Here is a 15,398-nt window from a genome sequence, read left to right as displayed (position 1 = left end):
TGAGTCATAAATGGACACAACAAAAAGATTGTCACACGATAAGCTTTCGGCCAACAAGGCCTTTGTCAGAAATAGACCACACACACACACACATGTGCACATGTGCACACAACTCACACACATGACCACAGTCTGTGGTAGTTGAAGCCACAGTATGAGCAGCAGCAGCACTGCATGATGGGAGAGGCAACTGAGTGGGGGTAAGGAGGAGGCTGTTGTGTGGAGGGGGAGGAATAGCAAGTTAGGGGTGGGAGACAGGTAAGTTCTGCTGGAGAGCATGCAGGGTCGAGTTGGAGAGAGGGTACGGTAGTTAGATGCAGTCAGGAGGTTAGATGGAGGGCGGGGGAAAATTGGCGCGGGGTGGGGTGTTAGCAGAAAAGGAGAGAAGTAAAAACACTGGGTGCGTTGGTGCAACAGAGGGCTGTGTAATGCTCAAATTGGAACAAGGAAGAGGCTAGATGGGTGAGGCCAGGAATGTAGGACATATTGTATTGAGAGTTCCACCTGTACATTTCAGAAAAGCTGGTGCTGGTGGTAAGGATCCATATGGCACAGGCTGTGAAGCAGTCATTGAAGTGAAGAATGTCATATTGGGCAGATTGCTCAACAACATTGTGGTCCAGTTGTTTTTTAGCCACAGTTTGTCAGTGGCCATTAATGTGGACAGACAGCTTGTTGGTTGTCATGCGTACAATGCAACATAGAAAATTGTTTATTATGCCAAGAACACCTTACAATTACAATGTTCACATTACTGGTCTCAGCAATTTACTGCCATCTTCAGAAATGATTAATCCACTAACACTTTAGTCATTCTGTACAGGGTGGGCAGAAACAGTCTGAAAAGCTTCTAAGGGGGGTTGGGGGTTGCTGAAAAATAATTGTTAAGGGAAAAAATTACATGTTGCACCGTTTCTAAGGTGTTTAGCATTGAAGTAGCCAATCACGTCATCACACGAGGGGTCATCAATTGTTTTCTTCTTTTAGTTTCCTCAAATTGAATAATTGTAGCTTTTGCTCACCTAGCGTAAAACTTTCGCTTCTGAAAATGGCACATTTTACCTGGTAATGAGCATTTCAACAAGTGGTAACTCATGGACACACATTACCGCATTTTAGTGTGTGCAAGTGCTTGATTTTGTGCGTGCAACAATCTGATTGGCTAACTTCAATGCTACATAAGTTTGAGTCAACAAAGCGGTCATTTTTTTTTTTCTTAGCAATTATTTCTCAGCACAACATCCCCTGCGACAACTTGCAAGCTTTTCGGACTGTTTCTGACCACCCTGTATACAATCAAGTTAAGCACTCTGAACATTATGAAGAAGTACAAAACATGTTGAGAATAACATGATGCTGTCACATAATAAGAGACTGAAATTAAAATATTGCTGTGTGCATTTACAATTTACATAATGTTTATGGAAGAAAAGAGTAAGGGGAAATAAGGGAGTAGGCAAAACAAAGGCCACAGGCAGAGCAAGTTGGGTAACAGGGCACACTATATCCCCTTATGTTTACTGTATGCCATTTTTAAAAGTAAAAATAATTAAAGCCGTGAGATTTACTTCAAAATTTAAAAAAAAAATATGTAGATAAAGTAATCCCAAAAAACTAAGTGTATGCTGATGATTGTCATATCTCAAGCTAACAAAACATATAGACTTTGTGTGTCCAGGCTAACATTAAAACATGTTGGGGTGTAAGTGTGTGCATGCTTGTGCTTGCATGTACAGTTAGACACAAGTGTACCCTAACTCGAAAAAGGATTACTGTGAAAGCTAGCGAGTTTTCTTTCTTTATGTGAATGTCATTTGACAACTCGGTGCGTCTGTTTTTTGGTGAGTGGTCTCCTTTACTATTTACTTTCACATAAGTGTTTTTAATATGAGCACTTATATCTTGTTTGTGTGGTAGACCACATAGAATTTAAATTTTATTGTTAGCTTAGACACAAAAGTCTGTACATTTTATGAGCTTAAGATATGTCAGTCGCTGGTGCATGCATATTTTTTTGACATATGAATATTTATTTTTAAATTTTTATAATATCTTATAACTTTCATTATTTCTACTCTTGCATGTGTTTTTAAGGCACTGCCTTTAAAAATTGCGTATATCAAACAAACCTATGGGCATGGTTTTCGTCCCTCCCCCATTTCCTGTAGTCCTTTCTTCCATAAGCCCTTTATAAATAGTACACAGCAGTATTTTAATTTCAATCTCTTTTTACAATGTAACAACATCAGGTATAATCACTGACATATTTTGTATCACTTCATGATGTTCAGAGTGCATCATTTGAATGCATATGGCGTGTCGAAGCTGTTAGTGGATTAATCACATCTGGAGATGGAAATGGTTGGCCAAAACTGATAATGTGAACACTAATTGTGAGGGTAATTTGACATAATAAATAATCATTATACAAACAATAATGTGAATTTTGTTAATTTGTAGGCTGCTCCTGTGGTAACGTTGTTGGCTACTGAGGCAAAAGGTCCAAGTTAAATTTCTGATAGCCCTTTCACATTTGTCGCTAATCACAGGATTTGGGACAGAATTTGCTCTGCTTTGTGAGGCCAGTGAGGCGCTACTAGAAGAAGCAATAAGAATTAAACCCAGGAGTAATACAAAAGGTAGTTACAAAATTATTTAAACAGTACTCTGTGAAATATGAGGTCTGTTCAGAAAATTCTGGAACTTTGTCCACAAAATTTTTCTACGCTTATCTTTTACTTATTGTGCATAGTCTCCTTCAAAATACTCTCCTTCAAAGTCGGTGAAAACTATCAGCATGGCTTTGACATTTGTGCTGAGCTGACAAACTTTTTTTGGTCTTTGAGAACCTTTCCCAGCCCATTGTGGAGATTGAACCTTGGCTTGAACATCATAACCGAACCACGTCTCATCACCAGTTATGATTCTCTCAAGGAACGTCTTGTTCCCATTTGTATGATCCAAAAGCTCTTCACAGATTGTAAGGCAAAGGAATTTCTGGTCCTGACTCAAGAGGCTTTGGATGAACTGGTGGCAACACTATGAATTCCAAGATGCTGTGTCAGGATTTCATGACATTATCCAACTGAAATGTTACATTCTTTAGCAATCTTTTGAACAGTCAATCTTTGATTAGCATGCACAGATTTGTTGACATCCCTGACATGAGCGTTGTCGATAGGTGTCAATGGGCTTCCTGAATAAGGGTCATCATTAACTTCCGTGTGGCTGTTTTAAACTGTGTAAACCATTCATAACACCTAGCATGGCTTAAGCAGTTGTCAGTGTAGGCTTTCTGCATCATTCAGTGTGTGTACGCAAAGCTTTTCTTGAGTTTCATGCAAAACTTAATCCAGAAGCGTTGCTCCTCTAACTCTGCTATCTCGAAATTCGCAAATTGCGAACACAATGTTCTACTCAATACAGCACTTAACAATAACTAACAGAGATTCAACAATGAAACTTCCGGCAGTTACACACGAAACACAGGCATATGCAGGGATGCCAACCGCATTTCGTTCCAGCACACCATGTTCCAGAATTTTTTGAACACACCTTGTAAGTTAGTTCCCCAAAACTGGGCCAGTGCTGTTGTTATACCTAAGGAGAACAAACTTGAGACATGTCAGCCTTCTCTCTGTAATGTTTTTCCCTAACTGTATTGGAAAAAACATTAGATTTGAATTAGAGTGAGGTGAAAAGTTGACTGTAGAGGTTGGTATAGCTCAGCTTGATGTGAACAAAATCATAGTCTAGGAGTTACTACATTGTCTGAAATTCGTAGATATTAATAAAGTTTTGGACTCATTTTTGGCAAAATCTGTACTAGCAGTTGTTGATAAACAAGATATTGAATCAGTGCTATGCCAGCAGTTGTTGAATAAATATTTGTGATGAAAAAAATAAAATATAATGAAAAATATGTAATTTTTTGCAGTATTAAATTTTCATCTTGCATTAAGCTTCTCAAATTCTTCATTTGTAAGTTAGTGTTTTATGTGGTTGCGGTCATTATTTTTGCTCAGTAGTTCACTAGAACTGAAATAGTCTAACAAGTGTTGTTTGTGTTTCAGGCTTGAAACTTCAAGCTTGAATATAATATTCAGTTGCTAGTTAGAGGGTCAGTATCAGCCTCTGAAACAAAAGTGTCGACTCCTAAGAGAAGCAGGTAAGTAAACAGGAATTTCTCATGACATCATCTAGTTCTTTTGTGTTCCAGGTTTGGTGGTCCACAGTATTGGCCACTGATAATCACAGGAGACTTTAATCTCCTCCCATATTCAGGAGTGTATAAATTACTCACAAAAGGGAGACTGGAGTATGAAGGCTTATGTGCCAAGACTTTGACACTATTGCCCCCAGGAGAAGATGGGAAAAGACTTGGAAAGAAGTTAATCTCTCCGGAACGTTACATAACTGACAATTGTCAGTATGTCCATGACATCCTAAACAGGGTAGGTTGAACTTATCATTGACAGTTTTGTAGGTCTTCTCTAGGAAACTTTTGTTAATACACCACTACTTGTCAGAACTGAAACACATTGAAGCAAACATGAAAATGACATGTTGAGCCCACATGTGTACTGAACAAGAATGTCAGAACAACTACAGTATGAAAGTGATAGATGGCTACTCACCACATAACAAGTTGCAGACAGTCAAAATGAAAAAGAATGCTAGAAATAGTTTGGATGGACTTCTTCCGAAGTAGACAACCCACACACATTCGCACAAGCACATCACACACACGCACACGGCTTGACTTTGTCGGTATCAGAAGTGAGCATCAGTCTGATTGGGGGTAGGTAATGCAGCTAAAGAATGGATTTGTGTTTGGGAAGGGGAAGGGATTGCAGAGTAAGAGAGTCAGTGCTACCTGTGGGAGCAGCAGGGTAGTGTTGGGAAGAGGATGGGGCTGCCAGGTGCGAGGGGGGGGGGGGGGGGGGGGAGATAGGTCTGTGAAGGTGCATCGGCAAGATAGAAAATGTGTGTAGTAAGACTAGTGAAGATTTAGACTGGGAGAGGTGTTGCAGGAATGAAGGATATATTGTAGGGAGACTTGCCGCTTGCTCATTTCAGAAAACGTAGTGTCGGTTGGAAGAATCCAGATAGTACAATGGTGAAGCACTCATTAAAGTGAAGCATATTATGTTGGTAGTGTATTCAGCTACTGGATGGTCCAGCTCTCTCTTGACCACTGTTTGTGCAGACATGCAGATAGAGAACACCATCTCCCATATTGAAACTCTTGCGCACGAGGAAGTAGAGCAGAATCCAAAACGCTACCTCAAAAAATTCTCCAACATGTTCATACTTGGTGTACCACTATCCAATGTCACTACAAGCCCCTCCTCTTGCCCCCCTCCTCCACACACACACACACACACACACACACACACACACACACACACACAAAGAAATTCCCTGCCACCACCCTAAAGGACCCAGACCTGTAATAGTCATAAATCTGTCATTCAAAACCCTCAGTCCCACAGAAGTACCAGTCCTTTCCGTAGGCCTTACCTATCTCCCACTCTCCCAAATTCAGTCATGCTGATCTTATTAAAGCCCATCTCCTCTTCTCCTAATACCTACAGTGGAAATCCTTATGCACCACTAACCCTGCCAATCAGACACAATCCAAAATTCTACCTGACTCCTCCAGCCAGTTGTGATCCATCCTCACTGCTCCCAAATTACCCTATGTTAGCTTTCCAGAATTTCTTAAGCTTAAACCTTGTCTCACTGTCATTCTCCAACTCCCTCAACATGTAAAAAACCTCACCTTTGCAGCAAGAACTGCAGTACACCACCTAAAAACTGACCAAGCGAGGTGGCACAGTGGTTAGTACACTGGACTCGCATTTGGGAGGACGGCGGTTCAATCCCGTCTCCAGCCATCCTGATTTAGGTTTTCCGTGATTTCCCTAAATTGTTTCAGGCAAATGCCGGGATGGTCCCTTGGAAAGGGCACGGCCGATTTCCTTCCCCATCCTTTCCTAACCCGAGCTTGCGCTCCGTCTCTAATGACCTTGTTGTGGATGGGACGTTAAACAACACTAACCTAACCTAACCTAAAAACTGATTTCAGTCTTATAATCCTACCTGACAACGTAAACTCTAGTGATGGGTCTATGAACTGCAGGGATTACATGGCTGAAGGACTCTGCCAGCTTTCCGATATGGCCACTTACAAAACCTGCCATAGTGACCCCGTTCCAGAAATCCCGTATGTCAAGCAGTCCATCCTCAAAACTGGAAATACAACCCAGAACATCTCCCCAGAGTATCACTCTCTCTCCTCAACCCCACCATTCCCCATGCTGCTCCATTCTACATATTTCCTAAAGTACGTAAAGCCAACCACCCAGGATGCCTCATTGTGGATGGTTACTGTTCAAACACACACACACACACACACACACACACACACACACACACACACACACACACACAGAGAGAGAGAGAGAGAGAGAGAGAGAGAGAGAGAGAGAGAGAGAGAGAGAGAGAGAGAGAGAGAGAATGAGAATTGCGGACCAACAACATCTTCAGCTTATTACCCATAACCTGCCCTCCAGGAGGAACACCAATATTCGCTCCACTGACCCTTCACAGTTCCTGTTCCTTCTCCACCCAGTGCACAGCTTGTCACTGTCAATGCCACAGTTATCTACATTAACATCCTCAATGCCACTGTTGGACACTACATTTTCCGAGCCCTCGAACTACTCCAGACAAAAAACCTCCCTTCTGCTCACCGCGACTAATTACATCGTCACCCATTGCTATGTCTCCTCTGAAGGTATCACCCACAAAAAATCTGTGATATGGCAATGGGCATCCACATGGCACTATCTTATGTGTACCTATTTATGGGCAGTCTAATGGAAATCTTTCTAACCAACAAGAATCCCAAACTCACCTGGTTTAGATAAATCAATGACATCTTCATGATCTGGACTGAGGATGTGGATATTCTGCCCATATTCCTCCAGAACCAAAACACCTTTCCCCCCATTTGCTTCACCTGTTCCTCCTCAGCCATTCCTCGCTGTTTACCTACACTTCAAGGATGGCTACCTCAGTACCTACATCCGTGTCAAATGTACCAATCATCTACAATGCCTCCTCTTTGACAACTGCCAACCACTCCACACCAAAAAGTCCCTTCCATACAAGCCTCCCATGGTCATCACATGTGTAACAGTGAGCAGTCCCTCTCAAAATATGCAAAATGTCTCAATCAGGTCTTCACAGACCTAATTTACACTCCCAGCCTTATCCAGAAACAGATCACATTGCCTTGTCTCACCAGTCACCTACCATCCCCCTCATAGCACTCCTCTTGTGACTCAGTACCTCCCAGGACTGGAACAACTGAATCAAGTTTTCCACCAAAGTGTAGACTACCTCTCATCATGTCCTGAAATGATACACATCCTCCCCAACCCTCCCACAATGGTATTCAGCCAACTACCTAACCCATGCAATATCCTTGTCGGTCCCTACTCAACCTTGCCCTCAACCCTATGCCTTGTGGGTCATATCCTGGCAACAGACCTAGCTGCAAAATCTGTCCCATATATCCTCCCACTACCATGTACTCCAGTCCAGTCTCAGGCATCTACTACCCCATCAAAGGCAGGATCATCTTGGATAGCAGCCATGCATTCTACAAACCTAGCTGCAACCACTGTGCCGCATTCTACAAAGGCATGACAACTAACTAGCTGTCTATCCACACGAACGGGCATTTCCAGACTGTGGCCAAGAGACAGCTGAACCACCCAGTTACTAAAAATGTTGCAAAACACAGTGTGCTTCACTTTAATGACTGCTTCACAGTCTGTGCCACCTAGATTTCTTTCTATCAGCACAAGCTTTTTTGAATTATGCCAGTGGGAACTCTCCCTAAAACATATCCTCCATTCCTGTAAGTTCCCTGGCCTCAGCCTTCACTAGACAGTGTCCTCCACCTGCTTATCCCCCTCACTGCTCCCACTCCAGTACCATACTCGACACTTCTAGTCTGCCAGCATACCTACACAGTCCTCCTCTCTCTCTCTCTCTCTCTCTCTCTCTCTCTCTCTCTTTCTCTTTCTCTCCCTCTCCCTTACACTTCCTTCCACCTCCCTTCCACCCACGCCCCTCCCCAGACAGTGCCTATATTGACCTCAATGCACAATGTCCTGGAGACAGTGCATGCATTGCTGATATCTGTGACAGCTTAATATGCAGACTTGTGTAGCTTTCTTCTCCTCAGAAACACATGTAATCCTGTTTCCATCATATCAGCAACTGAAACATATGTTGTTGTTCCTGTTTCATTTATATTTACAGAGACCACTTACTTAATTGGTGAAAGATGCTACATAGTGACATGAAGGCTGTTACAAGACACACCATCCATTATAATTTTTGCTTTGTGATCTGATTCCTGCTCATGCATCACATACATATTAGATAAATAATGTTAATTATAAAGTCAGTGTATTTATGAAAGTTTCTCTTAAATATACAGTTTTTAGAAGTACACAATCTAACACCTAATGCACTTGTAACTGTAGCATGTTAACGTGGTGAGTTAAAGTATATGTTATAAATGGACTAAAGTCTCTAAAGAAACAACCCCCATGGGACCAAGATTGTCGAATCTATGCTAAGAAAAATCGAGAAAAATGTGCACTTTTGATGGAGGGGGGGAACAGGAATTAGTGATCGTGATGTCATTATAGCAACTTTGGTTACAAGAGTTAATAAATCAGTATAGAAGCTTAGGAGAGTGCAAGTGTTTCTGCTAGAAAGAACAGATAAGCAATTGTTAGCACCTCACATGAGAGAGTGAACTGACATCACTTTTTTCCAGTAAGATGGATGTAGAGGAATTACAGCCGTGAGATTGTAAATCATGAGCTGGAGAATTATGCACCTGGTTAATTGGTTAAGGACAGAAAAGACCCAGCATGGCTTAACAGTGCAATTTGGAAAATGCTGAGGAAGCAGATGCTGTTGCACCCTCGGTTCAAAAGAGGACACACAAGTGGCAAATTAAGGTTAATAGAAGTGAAAATACCTGTGCGTGAAGCATACAACTATTACAACCATCATACCTTAACAGAGAATCCAGCTGAGAGGCCGGGAAAATTCAGGTCCTGTGTAAAATAGATAAGTGTGCCAGAGGCTTCCATCCAATCACTTGTTGACCAATCTGCTGTGGTAGTTGAAGTTAGTAAAACAAAAGCCAAAGTTTTAAATTTCACATTTAAGAAATCGTTGATCCAGGAGAACCATACAGACATACTGTCACTCGGCCAACAAACAGCCTCCTGTATGGACGACATAGTAATAAGCATTCTTGGTGTAGAGAAACAACTGAAAGAGCTGAAAACAAATAAGTCACCAGGTCCAGATGGAATTCCAGTTTGTTTTTACAGAGAGTACTCTATGGCATTGGCCTCTTACCTAACTTGCATTTGATACTAAAATGTAGACTTTCACGGCCGGAAATATCATGTCCATTATAATTATCCGGGCTGTTATGCCGTGGTCAGTTGATGAATTGTGTGTCAATTCCCAACGTTTCGTCTCCGACTGCGGGAGACATCTTCAAGAGGGTCCGTAGCTTGATGGAAGGTCCAACACACCCACTGTCTCACTACTGACTGCCACTAAATTGCGTGTCCGCACACTCCCGCGCCGCGGCATGACGTCATGTGTTTTGAAAATGTCAGTGCAATTGGCCACTGTCCGTCGCCCTCGATCATTTCTAAAAACAAGCACATTGAGGAAACGAAAATGGTAGTTTGGGCCACTCAGTATACCTCAAACCCACGCACGTGGACTGTTATTTGCACCAGGATTCGAACCACCACCCACAACAGAAGCGGAGTGTTATCAAGACATTAGCGGACAGAGCTAGAAATATTTGTGAGCCTGAGTTGCTCGACACTGAGACGGAACATCTCCACAATGCATTAATGATGAACGGATATTCGTCCGCCAAAATAAAACTTGTGTTGAGACAGTCACGCAGGAATCATACTGACGTACAGGCTACTGTAAAATGTGAGGTTTGTCCGTCGCTGTCGATCGCTGTTGCCATCACCCAGTAGTGGACAGGTGGTACACATCTTCTTTAACACCGGAATCCATATACCGCTTAATTTCACGCCCTCCTCCTTTCGGTTGAAATTATTTGGGTGTTTAGCGATTTCGTTTGCCTCCCTGTAGAGCCTTTCGTAATATCAGCTTGTGGCCGCTAGTACTTGTGTCTCCTCGAAATGAATATTGTGGTTCCCTGGCTGGAAAGCATGCTCCGCAACAGCTGATTGTTCTGTTTCTTCTCTTCTTCAATTTCCCTTGTGCTCTTCCAAATGTTTAGAAACAGTTCTTTTAGTGGTACCCACATAAACATCTCCACAGCTGCATGGGATCCTATACACTCCAGCTTTTTCCAATGGTTTGCGAGCATCCTTGGCGGGCTTAAGGTATTCCTGCATCTTCCTGCTGGGCTTGTAAATTATGATAATATTCCACTTCATCAAGATCCTCCCTATTCTTTCCATTATTTTTTTTTTTTTTAACAAATGGCAGGAAACTCTTAGATTTTGCAGCAGCCTGTATGTCAGTATGATTTCTGCGTGGCTGCCTCAACAGACTTTTTATTTCGGCGGACGAATATCCGTTCATCATTAGTGTGTTGTGGAAATGTCCATCTCAGCGTCGAGCAACTCAGGTTCACAAATATTTCTAGCTCTGTCTGCTAACGTCTTCATAACACCCCGTTTCTCTTGTGGGTGGTGGTTCGAAACCTGGTGCGGAGACGAAATGTTGGGAATCGACACAGAATTCATCAACCGACCACGGCATAACAGCCTGGATAATTATAATGGACGTAACTTGCATTTGTCAAAAAGCTCTCGCCCATTGCAAAGTCCCAAGTGACTGCAAAAAAGTGCAGGTGCCTCCTGTTTGTAGTTGTAAGAACAACAAAATTGCAGACCAATACACCTAACATTGCTTTGCTGCAGGATCCTTGAACATATTCTCATTACAAACACAATAAATTTTCTTGAGACCAAGTAACCTATGTCCGTGAATCGTCTTGGTTTTAGAAAGTGTAGCTTGTGCGAAACTCAGCTTGCTCTTTTCTCTTATGGTATGCTGCAAGCTATGGAATGAAGGACAACTGGCAGGTTCCATATTTCTAGATTTCCAGAAAGCATTTGACATGGTGCAACATTGCAGACTGTTAACAGAAGTATGAGCATATGGAATAGGTTCCCAGATATACGAGTGACTCAAACTTCTTAAGTAATAGAACCTAGTGTGTTGTCCTCAACGGTGACTGTTCATCAGAGACAAGGGTATTGTCAAGGGTGCCCCAGGAAGTGTTATAGGACTGCAGGCAGAGTGGGCAGCAGTCTCATTGTTTGCTCTTGATATTATGGTGTACAGTAAGGTGTCGGAAGTTGAATGACTGTAGGAGGATACAAGATGATGCAGCTCGCTCTAAATGGAAAAAAAATTTAAGTTAATGTGGATACAGCATTAGTAGTGTCCTGCTTGACATAGTCACATAGACTTTGGTTCTGTGGTTCAGCTCTAAAGGAAAACACATACAGGACACTAGTGCAAAATATTCTTGAGTAATGCTCGAGTGTTTGGGATTGGTACCACTTTGAATTGAGGGAAGGTATCAAAGCAGTTCAGAGGTTGGCTGCTCGATTTGATACCAAGAGGTTCAAACAATGTGCAAGTGTTACAGAAATGCTTCAGGAATTCAAGTGGTAATCCCTGGAGGGAAGGCAAAGTTCTTTTCAAGGAACATTGTTTAGAAAATTTAGAGAAACGGCATTTAAAGCTGACTACTGATCAGTTCTACTGCCACTTGCATACATTTTGTGTAAGCATCACAAAGATACAAGAAATAACGGCTCATACAGAGACATGTAGACAGTCATGTTTTTCCTTGCTGCAGTTACGTGGAACAGGAAAGGAAATGACTAGTGGCGGTACAAGGTACCCCTCTGCGACACACCATATGGTAGCTTGCGATCCATGCATGTAGATGTAATGTAGAACTTAAAGGGTTCAGAGCTCATTTGGAGAAGCTGAAAGTCCTAGCTCAATGAAGATCTTTGTCCATCTCAAAGAGACAGGTTTTGAAACCCTTGTGCTATGGGTCTTAGCTGTTATGTATGTAGATGTTATTCAGTGACACACATCAATTCATCTTGTCACCCTTACCACCACATTACATGCTTTTTTCCCCTCTCAGAAGGAGATGTCCCCAGGGATGGGATCAACTTCTGGAAACAATCTATACGGTGATGTAGGTTAGTATCCCAGGTATCCCACCCTGCAACCATTTACCCTGTGGATCCTCATTTGTGAGTAAGTGATGGAAAAAAATATTTCATAAATTTGTCTTAAAATTGACGGTATTACATCGAGTGGCATTGTTTCACAGTGGATTCGAATCTCATTAGGTGCTTAAATAAAAGTAATATTAATCATTATTGTTATTGTTGTTATTTAGTAACCAAAGTGACTTTGATCATTTTGTCCAATTATTTAGATTAAATGTATTTTTTTTTTAAATTTCTAATCCTTTGTCATATCAGTTTAATCATTATATTAACTTTACATAATTGAAGATATAAGTAATTGGATAAATAAAAAAAACTACTCACCACTGGCAGCAGGAAGACGCACATATTTTGCTAGCTGTTGGAGCCAGTGACTCCTTGTTCTGACAGAAGGTTCAAAGGGGAAGAAAGAGGGGTGAAGGAAAAGGACTGATTAGGAAAAGCACTAGAGTTTGGAAATGTCACCCAGAATCCTGGGTCAGGGCGGCTTACCAGACAGAATGAGAAGGAAAGGACGATCAGTTTTTCTTTCTCATCCTATCTGGAAAGTCTCGTAAACCACACGAGTCCTTTCCCTTCCTTCACTCTTCTACCTTCCCCGTCAAGGGGCCACTGGCTCCGAAAGCTATCAAATTGTAGTACCTTTATATCTTTGTTCTCCTGCCTCCACTAGGTGAGTAAATTTTTTTTCTATTCAATCACCTTATGTTAACTTTGTCATTTGATCTTATTTTTTCTTCCTATCATTCTTATCTGATTTGGAATCGTGCATCGTGGCTTTAATTGTTTTTATCTATCTGTCACTGTATTGAAATGTTTGAAGAGTGCTGATATGTTGGTAAAAGCAAATGGCAAAATAATATGTTTATATTGGCTGACAAGATGCTCATTTTTTGGATGCTAATCCTCATACAGACATTTAAAATGTAAATTGCTTTGCACTATGGATAAATAACACAGACGAAGATTTAAACGAAAGAAGGGAGTATAAATAAATGCTCAAAATGAGGGATACAAATAATAAATGCAATAAAGTGGTCAGAAATATAAGATGATCAAAGGAAAGAAATTATATCCAGATCAGTACAAAAAGATATTTAAAATCACATGCACAAAGATCCAGATAAAAAAAAGACAGGAAAAAAATAAGCATAAATGTAAAATTCCATGTGGTGATTAAAATGATGATAAAGGATTAGCATTTTCAAAAAAAAAAAAAAAAAAAAAAAATCTTTTAAACCAATTAATTGAATAAAAATAATGATCAGAGTCAGTTTGGCAACTATTTAAAAGCAAAAGCAACTTCGAAGCACCTGAAGAGATTTGAACTTGCAACCTTCAGCAATAAGGCCCTTATCCCAACCACTACGAAGCAGTGTTGTTATATGAACTGTTGTCGGTTTTAAGGCTCTAGAACATACCACAAAATTCTGAAAACGAAGGCCTCCCCCATAAGTAGATTGTGACATTACAGTGTCAGGGCAGTTGTCAAGGTAACACATTACGTCCTCTTTAGCACAAATAACCATGAACACAATAATATCAAATTTAAATAGAGAGTTGTATACAAGATTATTCTTACTACTACTACACTGTAAAGTTGGCGAATATTACAACAAATCCAGTTCTAAATTTGGTACTATTCAGGAAGACAGTCAAGTCTACGGAGGATAGTTAGTTTTTGTGACAAGATGAACAAAAGATTACTCAAGGTTGTTCAAGTTCACAGTAGCCGCAGCTGGTGAACCAACAAGTTTAGGCCTCTGCCAGTGGCAATTACCTTTTAGCTGCAATGTGCTGTCGGCTGCATGGCTCCTCTCACCCTCTGAAAATCCAATAAAAATCTATCAAAATCTTTGCTGAATTTATCAGCTGTGACTGTCCTATATTTCTTGTTAGGCGAGAAAACATGCCCCCATCCCTAGTTTGGAAAATATGATGATATACATGTACGTAGATTGTGTAACATGTATACTTCAATGCCCTCTCAGTTCTCGTAAGAACAATTAACTACGTGGCTGTTTCGTTTCTCTGCTATCGGAGCTCAATGAGTCTTAAGCTAATTTCTAGCTAAATGTCAGTCAAAATGAATGCAGTGTTCACACAAAATTCCTCTTCTGGCGCCATACAGAATGTGATGCACCCTGTTCTACACTTGGTGCTGGTTCAGAGGAGAGTCCTTGAAGTTTTTGATCTTCTGTCTTTCGTAGCAAACTGTCCCCCACCTGTGTCCTTTCATGCTTCACGTCACAGCTTTTTCAACACAATTTGGATCATTCCTTTCATCTTGTGGAAACTACCTCTGCCAATCGCAAAGGGCATACCTTTAAACTGCCTCGAAATATTGCCCCTTTCTACTCCTTCAGAGTATATTTCAGCCAATCTGAAACTTTGTGCCTGCTTCTTGGACACTTTGTGCCTGCTCCTGACACCTAAAAGTACATGCGTACATCAAGAGTGTACCATGAGCATTTCACATGTTCAGATACGTCGCTGGTCTGTATGTGTCCATCTGGAAATTCCCCAACGCAAATTTCTGAAGAATTTCTGCATCGCAGGCAGTGCCGGCCCAATACTTGGTCTCCTCGATGTATCGCCTGGTGCCTTCGTTGTCCCTCTTGCCATGGGTCACCAACCCCGTTTTAGAAGCATGCTGTTGTACTCAGGCCGTGATGGCCCAAATCTCGTCTGCCCCCAAACTAAAACGTTTCCTCCAGCACCTTTTTTCACCTTTTGCTCATTGACATGCACGATTTGGGTCCAGTGTGTTAATACTGTCGAATTGAGTGTCATCCCTTTGCATTACATACTGTACATTTTGATTAGCAAATCTGCTCATTATCACCAAAGTATATCAGATGATACATTCCTCTACTTATTACGACACACAAAATCTCTCATTTAAGGTGCGAAATTGACATTCATTAGCTGCCATTCGGAACAACAGGATTCTCAGTCACACCAAGTGAAATAACGCACACTGTGGTGTTATAATTCCATGAGTTTTGTTGTGTACTTCAGAACTAT

At 41.3% G+C, this 15,398-nt stretch overlaps 1 protein-coding gene across 3 annotated transcripts in view; it reads left to right on the top strand.

Annotated features, from left to right (window-relative positions):
- The window catches only part of LOC126284395 (protein angel homolog 2-like), a 168,095-nt gene that overhangs the window by 102,645 nt on the left and 50,052 nt on the right, over positions 1–15,398 (top strand). For all 3 annotated transcript variants that reach the window (XM_049983292.1, XM_049983294.1, XM_049983293.1), the window contains one exon: positions 4,220–4,454. In XM_049983292.1, coding sequence (XP_049839249.1) covers positions 4,220–4,454 — 235 coding nt within the window. The remainder of the gene's footprint in view (positions 1–4,219; positions 4,455–15,398) is intronic.

Source organism: Schistocerca gregaria, chromosome 8 (genome assembly GCF_023897955.1).
Source record: "Schistocerca gregaria isolate iqSchGreg1 chromosome 8, iqSchGreg1.2, whole genome shotgun sequence".
Taxonomy (NCBI): Eukaryota; Metazoa; Arthropoda; class Insecta; order Orthoptera; family Acrididae; genus Schistocerca; species Schistocerca gregaria.
Note: the sequence above shows the minus strand (reverse complement) of the source record. Positions and strands in the feature narration are given on the sequence as shown.